Raw genomic sequence first — 19844 nt, forward strand, 5'->3', positions numbered from 1 at the left:
ATTATTATTAAATAATTGCACATGACTTAGTTTTGACCACAGGTGAAAGTATATAATATACATGCAGTTAATTAAAATAGGAATATAGATTTTATCCTTGTAGTACCTGGTCCCAAGTATCATTAATTAGCTTAGAATCCTCTAAAGCTGATATCAAACATACAAACCTCCAGCTAACTGACTCATCAGTCACTTTGATTGCATAAAACTACACACACAGTGAGATAACAGGTTCCTGTCTACTTGCCAGGAGCCTCAGTGACATCACACAAACACTAGCTGCCAAATTCTAACTTCAGCTCGGCTGAAATTAGACTCGTCTGGCTGCAGATCTGCTGGCCCACTTTACCTGAGCAGAGAGAAAGATCCATAACATGACTCAACGAACAGCTGAAGGCCGTAAAAAAATAAGAAAAACATTGCAGAGATCAAATACCAAACAATTCTGTGTCTAAATTAAGGTTTATATGAGTTTAATTAAAAAAATTATAAAAAGTCACTGATGCAAGCAATTTCTGTACTGGACCATCAAGACCACGTCGAGCCTTTGGAACATCCTTAAGAAATGGACTTCTGGGCTTTCCTCAAGAACACAAAAAATATCATCCTGAACATCGCCCCGTTAATCTCGAGGCCAAATGCAACCACTTCAAAAGTCAACATGAATATTTTAACTATTCAATTCAATGCAGTTTTGTTTATAAAGGTTAATCAAGCTTAGTTGTAAAGACCTTACAATAGCACAGAGAAATCATCAACAATCATATGACCCCCTATGAGCAAGCACTTAGTGACAGTAGGAAGGAAGAACTCCGTTTTAACAGGAAGAAACCTCCGGCAGAACGAGGGAGAGGCCGTCATCTGCCGTGGGGGTGAGGGGAGGAAAACAGGACAAAGGACACATTGTGGAAGAGAGCCAGAGATTATTCATAATAACTATTGATTAAATACAGAAAGGTTTATAAATGTATAAACACACAGAGACTGAAGAAAAAACACCCAGTGCATCATGGGAATCCCCCAGCAGCCTACACCTATAGCAGCATGGGTCACCTAATCCAACCCTAACTATATGCTTTAGCAAAAAGAAAAGTTTAAAGTCTAATCTTAAAATTAAAGAGGGCGTCTGTCTCCTGAATCCAAACTGGGAGAAAGACAGGGAGGAGAGGAGAGGAGAGGAGAGGAGAGGAGAGGAGGAGCAGCGAGCTCTGTCAACAGGATTAAAAGATTACAGGCCACTCCTGTTAATCTCAGGTCCACGTGGTGAGAGGGATGATGATGTCACATTTGGCAGGGAAACACACTCGCACACAAAATCTGTATCCATCATTGACTTCCGACCCTGACCTGTCTCCAAAAACCGTTCCCATGGAGACATGAAGCAGAGCAGGAACAATCACTTCTGATCAGATCAATCAGACTGCTTGACTACAGCGCTGATCAATACTGCAGTAACTGGGAGAATGGTCAAAAAAATAGCTGACCTCCCTGTTTCCAAACAAGCTTAATTATGCAGTTTGTTTATTATTCCAGGGTCTTTTCCAGCATTTGATATGTTGTTTATTTATTTATTTATCAGATACAATGTTTAAATGATTAGCAAATAATTGCATTTTGCAGGACCCTTGGAAAACCTAAATATTCCAGAAAACACTTTCTTAGGTCCTAGTATCATCTCAACAAACCTTACAAATCCTTCCAGGACCACCAAAAACCACAGAAGCACCATTGGAGGCCTTTGGTTGAACCCTAGGAGAATTTCTGGGACTTATGGAGTCTCAAATCAATAGCACCCTTGGAAAACCATCAAGAACTCCTGCAACATTTTCACTGACCTTTCCAGGTCTTCTGCCATCAACTCAATGTCCTTCTGAAATTAAAACACTGAAATGCCTCGTATGACATCCACAGCATCCTCTTCAATGATCTGTGGAAGCTAGAAGTCATCCTTTGAAAGATCCCAATGCTACCCTGGAACACCTTCAAGGACCCTTGGCACATTTTCACTGACCTTTGGTAAGTCTTTAGGCACTCGGAGAATGCCCTCAAGGATCCCGGTACCCTCTTCTTAACCCTTTCAATTCTACAGAAAGAATTAGAGAAAGGGAATTCATAATATTCATCACCAAACTGAACCTTGAAATGAACCACTTCTCATGCACCCAAACGTTCATAAAGAGCAGACTGGACAAAATGTCGTCGCTGGGAATATTTAAAACTACAGCCGGTCCTCTCAAAGACAGAAGAGGCGCGCACACACGGACGAGCGCAGCGATCTGAAGGACAGAACTGATCTGTGAAGATGGAACTGAGCTGCAGGTCATTTTATAATCACTGAAGCAGAGAATGATAGTGCACGCACATGTGTGTGTGTGTGTGTGTGTGTGTGTGTGTGTGTGTGTGTGTGTGTGTGTGTGTCCTTGGTAGGGTGACTGCAGCATGAACACGCTCTGCAGGATAATAAATCTAAGTGACTCGGATTTATTGGACAACGAAGACAGAAAGGACAGAAAAGGATAGAGGACAGAGGGAATGAGGGAAGGACAGAAAGGAGGAGTGAAAGGAAGGATGTAAAACACGTCTGTGTCAACATTTACTCAGATAAAAGTAGAAAGTAGCCTGTAAAACATTTTTATTTAACATAAAGAAACTTTACCTTACTGATAATGGAGGAAACCGCCATCTCTCCTTTTTTGTCTAACTCGATGTTTGTTCATCTGATCCACTTTAAACTTGGCAGGTTTATCTCTGGGGACCGGAGTGAGCTCACTACCATATTTGAGGTCGTTCGGATGAGGAGTTTTCTCATTTTTGCTAAAAGTTGCTCATGTGACTGTTATCTGTACTAGAAATTCTATTTAATTCTTTGCCAAGCCTCTTAACACCCAAGTTTCACCTCATTTTACCTTCACTCATCTTAAACTGACCAAACCCTAGCTAACCTTGACCCTCAACAACAAGATCTTGAAGCAGTGTTTAAAAAAACCAAAGGCTGGCCGAACAATTGTTCTATAAAATTTTGTCTGTCTGATGTAAAACTCAAACACATATCTCACAAAGATATTTGGGAGTATTTAATTCATAACGTGTGTGTGTTAGCGTCCTGGATGAGCGATTCTGCAGGTTCTGCACATCAGCGAGTGTCTTTTTAGCCGACCTCTTTTCAAAACAGGAACTTTGCATTTGTCTGCATGTGACACGTTTATGGGTCGTCCGGATACTGTAGCTACAAAGACCTGGCCTTAGTCTACAGCTTAGTCTACGCAACAGTAAATCGAGACAAAATCAGTTATGAATATTTAACCTCCTTCCTCAGAACAGCTTGAATAAAGCAGAAAATTGATAAAACAACTACAGACCAGACTGTAAAGCTGAATGAATAATTTAACCAGATACTGTTAAAGATTAACAGGAGGAATAAACAGCAACAAATATTTTAAACAAAAAAAGGAGAGCTGCACATGTTTGCAGGCAGTGTCATGCACTAACACAAAATATTGCATGTGCGCATTCTCCCAAAGACAAGTTACAACAATGAGCGATTCGGCTGATTGACCGTGAATATCCAAAACATTACAAGACCGTCCGGTTTACAGAAACCACACAAGAGCACTAAGAGAGCGTGAATGGCGAGGTATGTCAGCATTGGTAAAATGGAAATCTAGTGTAGCACGTTAATCTTTTTGTGTCTTATAATGGTGTATACCCTTGTGTGTCCTCGGGTCAAAAATGACCCCAGGTGTATGGCAAACAAGTGTATGGGAATCCCGAGGACATTACAAGGGTTAAAAAAATAAACCGATCAAAGAAAGCGATCAATTGCTGATGTATTGATTTAAAGTTTCGAGATGATCCAATAGAAACTAAAGCTGTTTCCTAATTCATGTGAACCATGAAACTTTATTTTATTATTATTACCTATATGATTGAAGCAGAATTGGCTAAAATCCTTCTATAAACTGTAAAAACTTGAGATTTTATTATCTGTTCATGCAGTGTGGGATATTTGTGAAATTGCCTCCCGAGGTCTTGTTGTGAAGTTTGAAGATGATCCATAAAAAATTATGGGTAATATAAAGTTTTATGTTGGCCTTGACCCGATTTACACCTAAATTAAATCCACTCGAGCTGTTATTGATATCTACCATCACACAAATTTGACCGTGATATCTTGAAAACTCTGGATGTTAGACTGCGAACAAACAAACGAGCAGACAGACAGAAGCGATTGCATGCCCCCTCCCTTCTTGTGGAGAAAACAACCTTTTGGAAAATCAGGTGCTGATTTCACATCTTAAATCAGAGTCAGCGACTAAATACAGGAATGATCCATTGAGACCAAATGCAATGTAGCGTTTGTGCAGCGTGTTTACCTCGTGTACTGATATGAAATGCTATACCGTGATTTGCATGCAAGTTACAATAATTAGCTGAAGGTACGCAAAGTCACCAGGTTTACACACAGAGTGAAACTAACTAAATGTGGAGACGTCATCTGAAATTTTAATATCTGCATCCTACAAAATAAACCGTTTATGGAGGTGACAGGTTTGGCTTTTTGGTTTTTTTAGGACAAATGAATGCAATTTAGCTGACTCACTGAGTAACATTTGGTTTCATGGTCTTTTTGATAGTCTTCTTAGACTCGCGCATTCCCTTTTTAAGCTATTGTTTGCCATTTTCTTTCGTTTCCTGATTGCAAAAGTCAGAAGAAAAAAAGTTAGCCTAAAAGGGAGAGGAGCTAAACCAGGGAGTGTGACAAGGACCAGTATAAGACAAAGAAGGATGATTTTGAGCAGTGAGTCACACAAAGCTACTCTAGCAGTTAGAATTTAAAAATGAGCTGGAAATAAAAACCTAACAGCTTAGAGGCAGAGCGTCTCTGGAATGCTTTTTTTCATTAACAATCATGTTACTAATTAACCTAATCAGCTCTGAGATGTTCTACCTGGTGTTTTTTTAATCATTACACAGCTTTTACAGTCTTCTGTTGAACCCTGTGGCTTCTATTAAACAGTTGTTAACACACACTCGTCTCTCAAAGACGAAGGCAATAACTGAGGCTGCTGACAAGGCTGAAAAAGCGCCAGAATGATCCTTTAACTTTGGCTTCAGATGTGAAGCAGGTGACCTTTACAGAGTCACATGACGACGGTCTGCAATGTGGGAGCTGAACTTTTTCTCTTCATTCTCTGTGATTTAAGTCTGACCTCCTCCTCTTCCTCTTCCCCTCTGTGAACATTCAGACCTTTCCCGTCTCTCCTCCTCTCCGTCCAGCTCAGACTGGTCGACTGTGTAAACGAGACCTTTGCAGGTGAAAGGATCCAACTTTTTTCTCCTTTCTTTCTCTGCTGCTAAAGTTCAGCTTTGACAGAACAAACAGAGGTGATGAATCCACCTGCTGACACCTCCTCTACTCCCAAAAAACTTCATTTGAATTAAATAGTTTTTAATTAAACTGGGAGAAAAACGCCTAAAACCACATCTGTAAGTGTCCAACGAGCTCAAAAGAATTCAGTTTGGAGTGACTTAAAACATAAATAATCAGTTGTAATCAATTTATAAATCTATGATAAAACAAAACCAAAATGAAGCTTCACAAACGTTCTTGTGACTTTATCGATATACGTTTAGATTATTGATTAATGCGTCTAAAATTTGAGGATTTGCTGAATTTTAAAGCGCCTGAGCTCAAAGCAACTAGATTTCTTTTAAGATTATCGACAGACAGTCCCGGTATTTAAATACCAGTGCTGATGTGTAACTGTAACCACCAATGGATGTGAGGCTTGGAGATTCCTGGGTTTATCTATGTTTTTGCATCATTTTCCTGTGATGCTAATTCCTTTCTTTTGAAATAAAGTTCCATTGAATATAAGTCTTGCTTTCCTACATTTCACTGAGCCCCTTCAAACTGGAGAGAAGGTGACAACGTGCACGCAGGCGTCCATGCCCAGCCTCACGTTTACAATGTAGCAGCAGCGTGCAGGAACATCAGGCTCAATAAAAGTCAGTTAACTCGAGGCACTCACAGACACACACACAGTTGTATTATATATGGTAAAAGGCATCAAGTGCAGTAACAGTATGTCCCTCTCTATGCCTGCTTTGGTGCTTTTCTCTGCCACACACACACACACACACACACACAACACGGGTTACTGTGATGGAAGCCGATCGGCTGAACCTGCTGCTGTCACTCTGATCAATAACACACATGTCGCTGCCACCCTCAAACACATGCAGCCAATTATGTCACTGAGAAACTGAGTCCAAGCCTCTCTCTACAGCAAACCACGCCCCCTGGCATGTTAGCTCCTCCCCCATCAGCTACAAATTGAATGTTGATTATTCAGTGAAATAATCTGAGATTCAAACAGCTGGTTTGACTGACACAAAGAAAAGTTCTTATTTATTTATTTATTTTTGATGTTTTTCAGCTCCAGCGCCAGAGTTAGACTGAACTCCCTGTTCTGTCCTGGACTCACCTGAAGGTGAACTGAAACCTACACTGACCTGTGAGGAGGATAAAGTTCTGGATGTTCTCTGACATCAGCACAAACACAGAGTCATTTTTGGGAGGGGGATAATGCTGGCCCACCTCATTTCTAAAGTGAAAAGACTTTAAAGCTTTCATTTTTCTCTTAAGCTATTATTTATCTTCTTTGTACAGCTTCAAACATGCAGCATGTGTGTTTTAATCCCTAAAAATGTGTCTGGTGCTGTCCAGCCTTCGAATGTGAACTTTTAAAAGTGGAAAATCTTCACACCCATGTACACAAATGTGAAGCTGTGGAAAAGATCTGCTTATAAAATTAAAATAAGCGATCCCATTCACATGCAAGAGCACAAAAGCTGGACAGTTTGTATCCACAAGCACAAATCTAAGAATTTGTGTTTGTGGATACCAGTAAAAAAGTGTCTGTCTCACTGGTTGTCTCGCAGCAATCTTGCAGAAACCATTAGGTAAAGTGAGGATGTGCACATGCCCCGTACAGGTGTGTGTGTGTGTGTGTGTTGCATCTCACCTCCTCCGTTCTTGTAGCACAGGTAGGGGAACCTCCACACGTTTCCGAGTCCCACAGCAAAGCCCACGCAGGACATGATGAAGTCCATCTGTCGCGTCCAGGTTTCCCGCTCCTGGTAACCAGGCCCCACTCCGTTGACCACACCACCTTTTTTGTCCTGTCCAACACAAGCAGTGCCCACCACTCCACCGGCGACGCCTGTCCCCGCCACTGTCAGCGGGACGAGGCTGCCATTAGCGGCCGCAGGGGCATAACCACTGCCACCGCCCCCATTAGAGAGAGTTATGGGGCTCTTTTTGGTCTCCTCCAGGAGAACCAGAGAGCAGGAGGAGGCTGGAAGAGCCTGCTTCTCCATCATTCACAGAATGGGAACCAGTCAGGAAGTGCTCCAAGTATTCAGCCTCTGCAGGTTTTGTCTGCAATATCTCTTATTTCTGTTCAGGTGTTTCCCCACAGTTCCCACTCAGGTTAGCAGTCAGACCAGTAGGAATAGTCAGCAATAGATGCCACTTAGAATCCCTTTATTTTCTTCAGATTTCAGTCTTTTTAAATCACTCCTAAACCCAGACACCAGTTAGAAACCAGAAGGAATAGTCAGCTGTGATTCCCACTTTAGAGTGTTTTAATTCCTGCGGATTATAATCCTCAAAGTCAGTTTCTCAGTCCTAAAAAGCAGTCAGATACCAGTCAACAAAGGCTGGGGGGTGTTTTCCCTTTAATTTGGCTTTTTGTATTTTTAGAAGTCCCCAAAACTCAAGTCCAAGCAACCAGTCAGGTACCGAGTAAAACACCAGTCCACCTCAGCGTGCTTTTATTTTGAAGCTTTTGTCTCTTTAAAGAGTTATTTTTCTCCTTTTAGTCCCACAGTCTCAGTTTTCCACACCTCGTGTTCACCTCCCACTAGTCCCACTAAACCAGCCAGCTGCCAGTTACAGACCAACAGTCACTCAGAGACAGCGGGTCAGGAGCAGGACCTTTATCCTCTGCCCCTCTCTCACTCTTCCTCACTCACAACCAGAAGAAACGTGATTCTTCCTCTGTGCAGCCGAGGATCCAGACTCTGGTCTTTTATTTATGACGCCAGCTCTTTTTCAGATGATTTAATAATGTTTTTAATTTTTTTAATTTTTTAAAAAGAGGTCACAAATCCAGAAAGTCTATTAATAAAAAAAAGGGGGGGGGATTTTTTTCTCGAATTACAGGGATTTAATTTGAAAAATAAAATTAAAATAAAATTAAAAGAAAGGGAATTACACCGACGATCGGACAGCGACCTTCAAAAACAATCCACGAAACACTTGAATGTGAGTCTGAAGAATCGCATGGGAACAGAGAGTCACGGAGGAGACGGCGGCCTGCTGGAAGACAGAGAGGACGGCGGAACCGAGAACAGTCCTATTATTCCCCTAAAAAATAATCAAAAAAGAAAAAAGAACCGGAGCTGCTCACGACTTCAGTCCCGGCGGCGATGCAGACTGTGGAGGAATTGCAGCAGCAGCTCCATCCGAGGAGGAGGAGGAGGAAGAGCGTGTCCGGACCGAGGAGAGTGCGTCCCGCTGCGCAGAGCTGTCAGAGAGCCCGGCGGAGTCGGTATTTAAAGTCTGTCTGTCCGTCAGGGACCAGCGGCTTTAAAAGGAGAAGCTGCCGCTCTGCGTGACGTCACGACAAATGCCACGCCCCCGATTGCCATTCCTCCCCTCTCCATCTCTACCTCCCTCTCTCTCTGACTTTCCTCCTTGTCCCCTCGCTCTTCTCCCCCTGTGCCCTCTCTCCTTTCCTCCTTCTCCTGACTCCTTCCTTCCTTTCCTCTTCTCCTGACTCCTTCTCTTTCATTTCTCCTTCTTTTTAACTCCTTTCTTCCCTTCATATCTTTCTCACCTCTTCTCTCCCTTCCCCCTCGCTTTTTCTCCCTCTTCTATTTACCCTCCGTCTCTCGCATCATTTTAACCATGTAACCGTGTTCCTGGAGGAGTCTCTCAGATTAATTCACATCCCAGACGCCACATTTCTAATGAAGACTGAGTGTTCTGTGGCTTAACCTGAAGCTGTCAGCACCAAACCTGCAGCTGGAAAAAGCTTCAGCGAGGAGAAACTAGTGCAAAGGCTTGAAGTTCTCCTGCATGACCGAACCACACCCCATCAACATAATTCACTCACTATGAACACAAATATGGAAAACTGAATTAGTGACCTACGTTTTTAATATTAAAAAGATAACAGCTTTTAGAAAATAATTATTTTGAGCAAATGTTTCTCACTAGTTAGGACATGATGACCAACCTTCCAGTAGATGACCAACAGTCATTTATGGGGATAAAATGCATTTTTGAAGCTCAAAATGTGGTTTTAATGTCAGGGTTACAATTAGGTTAAGTTTAGGAGGGTTAGAATTAGGCATTCATTTTCATTGGAAAACTGTGCTACTGTTAGCCAAAAACAAAGGAAGAGGAAAGGGGGAAGTTATGTTAGAAGGCAGCGAGAGAGAAGAAAGGGTGGGAGTGTGGAGGAGATCTAAATCTAAGGACTATGAGTGGTAAAGGGTGGTGTATAAGAGTCAAAGAAGGTGCACCCAGGTGTAGTATATCTTATGCAGAGTGTGTGGTCTGAAAGTGATAGGAGACTGTAAGGTGGTGGCGTCTGTAGTCAAAGTTATTGAGGCTGAGATGGTTCAGACATGTGCAGAGGGGGGAGAGTGGAGGCAGACAGGACAGTATCTGTATCTGCAGACTCGACCTTAAATATCGATGTAGCCACTATTGCTGTCTCTGCATTTTGAAGCCTCAACATTAGCATTTTAGCTTTGACAGTGTCAGATTTACAGCCTGACGCTTGAGCGTCGGCTTGTTTTTAGCACACGTTTTCACATGTGGACAGGTGACAATTTAAAGGAAAACCCTGAGCCTGTTAGGATCCGAGTGAGCGTCTGGTGTTTCTCCGCTGCCTGCCGGTGCTTACCTGTGTCAGCCTTCTCAGTTCCTCACCTTACCTTACTCACCTGACATCACTGAGGCACTTTAGAAGACCAGCACTGCTATAATTTCTCCACCAGTCCGTCAGCTCCCTCATGGTGATAACCAGGCCTCAGCGCTTCTTGTGCTCTCGCTTATGCTTTGCATCACCGCTTTGCTCACCTGCAGCTTAATTACCTGGACGCTGGTCATATTGGCAAGATTCTCCTCACTTCTCTGCAGTCTAATCCTCGGAATCAAAACTACATACCATTTTCCCCCACCTGTCCGTCCTGTGGATCATCAGGAAGATAAGGCTGGAACCTCATTCACCCACTCACCTTTCAGACGCTCATTTAGTTCTCCTCCCCAAGGCTTCATGACCTCTACCTCCACCAGTGAGTCCCCGAGATCAATATTCCTCTCACCTCCTGGTATTCACTCCTTCCTCCCAAGTCTAACTACACTCTCCCTCTGTTTGAGTGCCTTCATTGCTATCTTTGTGTTTATTATAAACTTGTAAATCTTGTCACTGTTTCTGTTTGGTGTCTTTGCTTGGGTCCACTCCCATGTACTGGCCTCTGGGCCCCTTTGACAGACGTTGACTCTTACAGTGAGGGTATCTGGTGGCTCAGTTACACTGTGGGGGAGGTGGGGGGCATTTTCCAGGTATGGTGTGGCACAGACATAGGACCTCTGGGGGTGTCCTGTGGCATCTGGCATTGTAATGCTGGCAGTAGATCCTTTGGAAGGGGCCTCAAGGATAGTGTTCCTGCAGTAACTCAACAGACCACCAGAGGGCTGCAGAGCCCCAATAAAAGTTTAGAGGCACAGAAGGTGAATAAATACTTCTGAGGGGACGTGAGGGGTAAACTTGTAAGAAAGACTTCAGGCATCATGTGGCGTCATGTGGCAGGAGTGCGCAGGCAGTTCCTGGAGTATGAAGGAACTGATACCACCGACTCACCCCCACGCTTGCATGACATAAATCTAACAGAACACCTCTGGGACATTATGTTTCATTCCATCCAACACTGCCAGGCTGCAAATGTTATCTTTGTACTTTATCTGTCCTGAACGTCTTGCATCTGCCCCTGCCACTAATAATAAAAATACTAAAACGCTAAAAGTAAACTGAAAAGAAAAGAAACACTCTGGAATGTAACTGCAACTAAACCCAACTCAAAGTTAAAAATATAAAAATATAACAGCTTTGGTCCCAACCAACTTTTCATTCATTAAAACTGTACAAGCTGAGATCAAAATCTCAGGAAATAAACGGGAACTGGGATGTGCACTGCTGTGTGTGGATCGAGAGGAGCGGATTGTTTGTTCATTCGTTTGTTTTATGTAAAAGGAAAAAAAACGCTGGATGGAAAATATTAGCTCCACCATGAACAGGTGATAAATAAGTGCTTTCTCATTTTACTTCAGAGTCAGAAGCTCTGAAGCTGAACTTGGAGCTTCTGAGCAGCTCGAGGATGTTTTTCTGTGGATGCTTGTGTTTCAGAGAAACAGCACCACCTGTCAGTGGTCTGAACAGTTCTGACTAATACTTGAAACTGTGTGAGGTTGCTGTGAAAAACACCTGATGTTGTGAAAGAACTTGGTGAAGCCCTGAGGAGAAATGAACGACGTCATAGCTGTCAGAAAGTGACAGACTGGAGACCAACAGTTGGGTTTTCTGAGGAAGGGTTCACTGACCCTGAAGCATCCTTCATGAGAGGAAATGAGAAGAGACCATCACGCTGTTCAGGACATGACCTTCTGACTTGAAACTTCAGTGGCAGGCTGTTCTATGTGATATACCTGGACACTTAATTAGGCACACCTTGCTGGTACCGGCTTGACCCCCTTTTCTCTTCACATCTGCAATAATTCGCACGGATTCCACAAGGTGTTGCTTCTTCAGTGCACCTGTCCATTTCACCTCTCACAAACACGTGAAATGGACTCGTATTTTCCACTATTGGTTCACGAGAAGAACACGAGGTGAAGGACCTAAGATTAGTATTTGTTGTCCATCCAGTTTCTGCAGCAGATCCAAGTTAACAGGATCCATCGTCACCCCAGTCTCGTTCTTCAGCACTAAGCTTCTCTTCTAACTTCTTCTAACTAAGTCCCTTTTACGGCTTTCCTTTTCAACACAGGAGAATGTTTGATTGAAACCCTGACAGGTGACTTTTGCTCATTAGTAACGCCTGCTGTGTGTGACAAATATGAAGGTCATATTTTCATATGTTCTGATAAACAGCAACCGTAACTCTGCTGTAGTTTCAAGTAAAAACGAGGTGAGAGGCCTCAACTTGAACGTGATGTAATTTTTATTTCAAAGCACCGTTTATCCTCAGGCTACGTGAGCAGGACCGTGACATCTGTAACTTACTGACTGATGAGGTTAAAATACTGAGGAGACACTACAGGAAACAACTTGAAGCGGAGTTTAATCAAATATCTGCTCTGAACTTAAGAGAGGGTTCTCTGAGGAACCTCTAACGGCTCTGTTTAGAGGAAAAGTTTCTGTAGGAATCATATGAAAACTTTTTCTAGAACATCACTGCAGGCCTGAGTTACACTTTTTCCAAGGTGCTGGAAACATTGATTCTGATCCACGTTGACATGATAGCGTCACACAGATGCTGCAGATTTATCAGCTGCACATTTCTGATGTGAATCTCCTGCTCCAGCACATACCAAAGGTAAGAGAATCAGGTGCCTCATAAATAAAAAGACAATAAAATAAACAGTTAAAAATCCATTTTAACCACGAAAAAAAAAAGGTTTTAACAGCTTTTCAAAAGACTGCAATGAACTCCCATGTTCAAGAAAGCAGTTTGATCTGAGCTGATCCTGCTTGAAGCAGGCGCCACTGTGTAGCTGGTTACATATTCACTTGGCAAGCGAAAGGTTGCTGGTTTAATTCCAGCCGGAGAAACAAATCTCCAGAGTGAGTAAAGCCGTTCAGGGTAAAACATGCAGTGACCACTTGTCAGGAGGCCAAAGGTGAGCAAATATCCTGCTGGAAGCAGCCATCAGAAGATGGGTACACCGTGGCCATGAAAACAGTAACAACATCCTGGTACACTGTGGTGTTTAAGCAATCCTCTGCTGGTACCAATATGTGCCAAGACAATATCCCCCACACCATTACACCACCAGCAGCAGCCTGAGCTGAGGGTGCATGCTGACAATCATAATCAGGAGGATGATGGTGTGAGAATGACCCTGACTAAGCACTGGTGGAGGATAAATGGTTACTTTCCTGTAACCCTTTTCAAGTATTAGATTCTGCATCTATTAATTAGAAGCACCTGATTATGCTCCAGCTTCATGTTCAGGGCTCAGTGTGGACCTTCTCTTACAGCTGTTTACTGCAAACTGCACCAGTGTGAGGTCTGAGGAACATCACTCGGGGTATTGCTGGCTAACATTTGTGTGTCCCTCCATGGATATGCCTTCCACTGCCAAACTGGTCATGCTGGATAATGTTGCAGAGAACATAACATTCACCACAGCGTCTCCAGACTCTTTCACATCTGTCACATATGTTCAGTATGAACCTGATTGCATCTGCGAGGAGGAAAGACCTGCCAGTTCTGGTGTTTTCATGCAAATGCCAATCAAGCTACTTGATGCCGAGCTGTGAGGACAGGTTCCATTAAAGGATGCCAGACTCTCCACCCACCCTCACGGAGTCTGTTTCTGGCAGTTTAAACATGCTGTTGGAGGTCATCTCTGCAAACAAACACCATCAAGAACTGCACAGTTCCAAACAAGACAACTTATGATACCACTATCAATAATTATGACCAACACGTTTTGGAGAAAGTCCCCAAATCCTCAAAGAGGCTTTCAGTTGTTCAGAAATTCAGTGCAATTCCAAACGAACCAGAGCCAGCACTGGCAGGTTGGAGCTTCTGACCCAGGATGTTTTTCTGTGGATACTTGTGTTTCAGAGAAACAGCCTCAGCCTGTTGGTCTCTGAAAGGCCCTGACTAATACTTGAAACTCTGTGAAGTAGCTGTGACAAAAATTCAGTGTTGTGAAAGAACTCTGTGAAACCCGAGGAGAAAGGAACGCCGTCATGCCCGTCAGCAAGTGACAGGCTGGAGATGAGCAGTCAGTTTTTCTGAGGAAGGATTCTAACAAATTGGCATGACACTGTCATCTCTGCTTCAGTGTATCTGATGTCACCAAAGCAGGTTGATTCATGATTTCTTCCTTTTTTTAAATAAAAAATTACCACTTTTTCCACTGGTCGTCTCTTCCAGGACCTCAGATTAGCTTTTCGTAGTCAGTACTTTGTAGTTTATTAAGTTCAGTGCCGTCTCATTCTGTCAGCACTAAGCTTCTCTTTGTCTCACTTCTTATTCTCCTTCACAGCTGTCCTTTTCAACACAGCCCAATACTTGAATGAAACCCTGATGGGTGATATTTTCTCATTAGTAACTCTGGCATTATGTACGGGAATTTGACTAAACTTTGCCAGATAGGAACTATACACCTCCACACGTGGAAGAGGCCCAGCTCATCACCAATCCTGATAAACATAAACTGTAACTTTTCTGTGGTTTCAAAGAACAAAGGAGGTGGGAGAGGCTTTCCTGGGAAAGTGTTGCAACTTTTAATCAATCTGTACAATCTAGACGTTTTTCCAAAACAGGTAAACGCGCTGACATTCCCAAACAGAATGCATAAACATTCCTTTATCTGACTCACATTTCCATCATAGGGCGTTGGACATGAAAGCTGTTCTATGAAGTCTATGGGTAATAAAATAAAACCTATGTATTAATTCCTATTGCATGAATTTCCCCCCGGCAACTAATATGTATTTATGATTATATGATAGTATTCTACACCACTCCTCCTTCTGAAATCACAGCCTAGGTGCTCTTTCAAATCATCCTCAGATTATTAAAGACGTCCTGTTTTAAATTATTAAATATTTTTACAAAACAAGAGTGCCACATGGACCACCTCAGGAAAATCCAGAAAGTTCCTGACTGGGATTTTGTCCATAATAAATCAACATTATTATGTTTATTAAAAAAAAAAATCTCCAACTCTTCTACAAACCATGTTTCTGAAAAATTCTGCAGATGACATAAACAACCATCCAAATAAAGGCCCCTTATTGTGCATAAGTCTTTGCTTTTAATACAACTTTTAGCATCAACAGATTACACCGACAATAAGAAATTCATGGCTGGAGTATTTATCGATCTGTTAAAATAATTGGTTATGTACCACGGGCCTTTAAGCTGGCTGTAGTTAAACCTTCACTTAAAAAGCATCTCTAGACCCAGCTGTCTTAGCTAATTATAGGCCAATCTCCAACCTTCCTTTCATATCAAACATCCTTGAAAGAGTAGTTGTCAAACAGCTAACAGATCATCTGCAGAGGAATGGCTTATTTGAAGAGTTTCAGAGCTCATCACAGCACAGAAACAGCTTTAGTGAAGGTTACAAATGATCTTCTTATGGCCTCTGACAGTGGACTCATCTCTGTGCTTGTCCTGCTAGACCTCAGTGCAGCGTTCGATACTGTCGACCATAATATCCTATAAGTCGATTAGAACATGCTGTAGGTATTACAGGTACTGCACTGCAGTGGTTTGTATCATATCTATCTAATAGACTCCAATTTGTGCATGTAAATGGAGAGTCCTCTTCACACACTGAGGTTAATTATGGTGTTCCACAGGGTTCAGTGCTAGGACCAATTCTGTTTACATTATACATGCTTCCCTTAGGCAGTATCATTAGAAGACATAGCATACATTTACACTGCTATGCAGATGACACCCAGCTCTATCTGTCCATGAAGCCAGATAACACACACCAATTAGTTAAACTGCAGGAATGTCTTAAAGACATAAAGACCTGGATGGCCGCTAACTTTCTGCTTCTTAATTCAGATCAAACTGAGGTTATTGTACTCGGCCCTGAAAATCTTAGAAATATGGTATCTAACCAGATTCTTACTCTGGATGGCATTACCTTGGCCTCCAGTAATGCTGTGAGGAACCTTGGAGTCATTTTGACCAGGACATGTCCTTCAATGCACATATTAAACAAATATGTAAGACCGCTTTCTTCCATTTGCGCAACATCTCTAAAGTTAGAAATATCCTGTCTCAGAGTGATGCTGAAAAACTAGTTCATGCATTTATTACTTAAAGGCTGGACGACTGTAATTCACTATTATCAGGATGTCCTAAAAACTCGCTGAAAAGTCTTCAGCTAATCCAAAATGCTGCAGCAAGAGTACTGACAGGGACTAGAAAGAGAGAGCAGATTTCTCCTGTTTTGGCTTCCCTTCATTGGCTTCCTGTTAAATCCAGAATTGAATTCAAAATCCTGCTCCTCACTTACAAGGTCTTAAATAATCAGGCCCCATCTTATCTTAATGACCTTGTAGTACCATATCACCCTATTAGAGCACTTCGCTCTCACACTGCAGGCTTACTTGTTGTCCCTAGGGTATTTAAAAGTAGAATGGGAGGGAGAGCCTTCAGTTTTCAGGCCCCTCTTCTGTGGAACCAGCTTCCAGTTTGGATTCGGGAGACAGACACTATCTCTACTTTTAAGATTAGGCTTCAAACTTTCCTTTTTGCTAAAGCATATAGTTAGGGCTGGACCAGGTGACCCTGAATCCTCCCTTAGTTATGCTGCAATAGACGTAGGCTGCCGGGGGATTCCCATGATGCATTGAGTTTTTCCTTTCCAGTCACCTTTCTCACTCAACATGTGTTAATAGACCTCTCTGCTGAATCACACTTGTTATTAATCTCTGTCTCTCTTCCACAGCATGTCTTTATCCTGTCTTCCTTCTCTCTCCCCAACCCGTCACAGCAGATGGCCCCGCCCCTCCCTGAGCCTGGTTCTGCCGGAGGTTTCTTCCTGTTAAAAGGGAGTTTTTCCTTCCCACTGTCGCCAAAGTGCTCATAGGGGGTCATATGATTGTTGGGGTTTTCTCTGTATGTATTATTGTAGGGTCTACCTTACAAAATAAAGCGCCTTGAGGCGACTGTTATTGTGATTTGGCGCTGTACAAATAAAATTGAATTGAATTAAAAGTGTTACGACCCGGCTCAAAAGCCGCAACATTAAAAAAAAAAAAAAAAAAAAAAAAAAAAAGGTGAATACCAGACTGTTAGTAGGAAGAGGTTTTTTTTATTAAAATGGAATACCAGGTTGGCTAAAATGGCCGGTGCCACCAAGGCAAAGACAAGTGAGCTCTCTGGAAGCTTGCCTCAGGTATGCTTTTATCCACACCTGACTAGGTGTGGCCAATTAGCACCAGCTGAAAACATTGGCCGTTTATCAATGCCCAAGTACGCGAGTACGTACCCGCCGAGAACGCGAGCACGGACTCGTGGGCCGTCTCTCAATTCTCAAGTACGCGAGCACGGACTCGTGATTTGTACCAGCGTACGTGATGATGTCACAGGTCCGGAGTTTTTACTGCCGTCCCCCCCTAATTTAACTGTGAGTAACATGTTATGAAGCTTAACTTTAATCACAGCCAAACCGATTTACTCAGGAACAAATAAAACACTGAAATAAACCAAACATTAACATTTAGAAGTGATCTAAGTGACTTATATATCATTGTTAACCTCAGTAGTGAAACCTCTATTAATAAAAATAGTGTACATGTACATACGTGTACATACCTTAATAAAAACAAGCAGGTGAGATGTTAGAACGCTTTTATTTCTATTCTAGTGGACACTCAATACTATAGACAGCTGCTGGGGTTTCTTTAACCTGAGTAGTGAGAAGACCGCGAGCGGGCGGGGAGGGGGGGGGACGATGTGCCGGGGGTCCGCTGTTGAGTTTTGGACGAAATGCATTCTGGGATATATAGCTGTACCAAGTCTACACCGATGCATGCTCGATAAAACGGGCGGAGCGAGAACACATCCGGGACTTTTTCGCGTTCTCGGCTCGATGCGTACTTCGAATTGGAACAGTACTTGGTCTCCGACTGATGACGTATCACGAGTACACGAGAACGCAAGTACGCACAAGTACGCATATTGATAAACGGCCATTGAGATTAGGGGCTGCAGATGGACGTAACACCTCCTCCCTCAAAAGGGTTCCTCTAGGACCCCTAGACAAATTAAAAGCCCCTCTGAAGCCTTGATCCCTCAAAAATAAGCTTGAGCCAAAACACAAACTTTATTACCAGCTCTCCTAACACAAAACTAAATACTCACATTTCTTTAGTTGGCATTTTAAACAGGGATGCCCCTGCATGAGGATTTGAAGTTGCCACACTGAACACACAAAAAGTAACATGTGACCAACACAAAGGAGTACAACAGTCAAACCCAAAATGATTATTCAACCTGCTACAACACAAAATGAGCAGCCACGAATAATCACACAAGTGATCTGTGGTCTCCACCACACAAACGGTCACATACAAGTGGCCTCCTACCACAACAAGTTACTTACTGAACCTTGGATTAAAAGTAGCCATATTCCCCACAACACTAAAGGTCACAGCACAAAACACTCACCTCATCAGGATCTCATTAGCATCCAGCGACACTGACAGATGCACACACATGGTGTACACACTATGCCAACTTAAAAACTGCCTACCTGCCTCACCATAAGACCATAATGGACTCAAACCTCTTGCCAAGTTTGGTGCCACTGGTTCACTATGTGCAACTCCCAGCCTAAAACGCTAAAAACAATAAAACCCTAACTTTACCTGTCTAGTCTTCAGTGGTGTACCGGGCTCGAGGCAACTTTAAACGCAAACTCGAGAGCAGGCAGCAGACCAGAGATAGTCTCCTACCAAACTCTGAAGCGTACCCCCACCCAGGATAACCACCAAACACAAAAAACTAAAACAACAAAGCAAAACAACAAACAAGTGCTTCGATGGAAGGGCAGCACAGCCACCCAGCCGAAACACACTTACTAAAGAGAGTCTGCCCAATACAGTGAACACCATCACTCACCCACTTGAAAGTGAAACAAACTCATATTCAGTCTCCACAAAAATGTCCAAACAATCCCGGATGAGCCCCCACTTATGTTACGACCCGGCTCAAAAGCCGCAACATTGAAAAACAAGATGAATACCAGACTGTTAGTTGGAAGAGGTTTTTTCTTAAAATGGAATACCAGGTTGGCTAAAATGGCTGGTGCCACCAAGGCAAAGACAAGTGAGCTCTCTGGAAGCTTGCCTCAGGTATGCTTTTATCCACACCTGACTAGGTGTGGCCAATTAGCACCAGCTGAAAACATTGAGGAGATTAGGGGCTGCAGAGGGACGTAACAAAAGCATTTGAAAAAATTAATAATTAAATATTATGTCTTGATACAGCCAGGTAAGTAAATTCCCAAAAGCTGATTCTGTTCATCTGGCTGTAGCGTTTTCAGTTTCTCCCACTGAAAACGCTACGTCCAGATGAACAGAATCAACTTTTGGGGTAAATATTATTATATAAATTCAAGATCTAGTGACCGTTTGAGTACAGCGAAGTCATCGTCATGTTCAAGAAAACGGTTTGAGATAATCTGAGTTTTGTGAGGTTTTTTGTGAGCGTCATCCTGCAGCCATCAGAGGACAGTACGCTGCCGTCATAAAGGGACGGACATGGTGAGGAACAGGACTCAGGCATGCTGTGGTGTTTAAATGATGCTTAGCTGTTACTAGGGACCCAAAGTGTGCCAAGACAGTACCCCCCACGAGTCTGAACTGTTGCTACAAAGCAGGATCGATGGTATCATGTTGTTTACACCAAATTTTCGCCCAAACATCCAAATGTTGGAGCAGAAATCGGCTCATCGGACCAGAAAATGTTTTTCCAGTTTTTAACTCCCAGTGTGGTCT

The 19844-nt window shown here is 42.7% G+C and overlaps 1 protein-coding gene across 1 annotated transcript in view; it reads right to left on the reverse strand.

Annotated features, from left to right (window-relative positions):
• Positions 1-8614, reverse strand: part of slc6a8 (solute carrier family 6 member 8) — a 44615-nt gene extending 36001 nt beyond the window's left edge. Inside the window, exon 1 of the mRNA XM_063464656.1 lies at positions 7029-8614. Within this exon, the coding sequence (XP_063320726.1) occupies positions 7029-7386 (358 nt within the window). The 5' untranslated portion in view covers positions 7387-8614. The remainder of the gene's footprint in view (positions 1-7028) is intronic.
• Between the last annotated feature and the right edge of the window lie 11230 nt (positions 8615-19844).

Source organism: Pelmatolapia mariae, linkage group LG20 (assembly GCF_036321145.2).
Source record: "Pelmatolapia mariae isolate MD_Pm_ZW linkage group LG20, Pm_UMD_F_2, whole genome shotgun sequence".
NCBI classification, from domain to species: domain Eukaryota; kingdom Metazoa; phylum Chordata; class Actinopteri; order Cichliformes; family Cichlidae; genus Pelmatolapia; species Pelmatolapia mariae.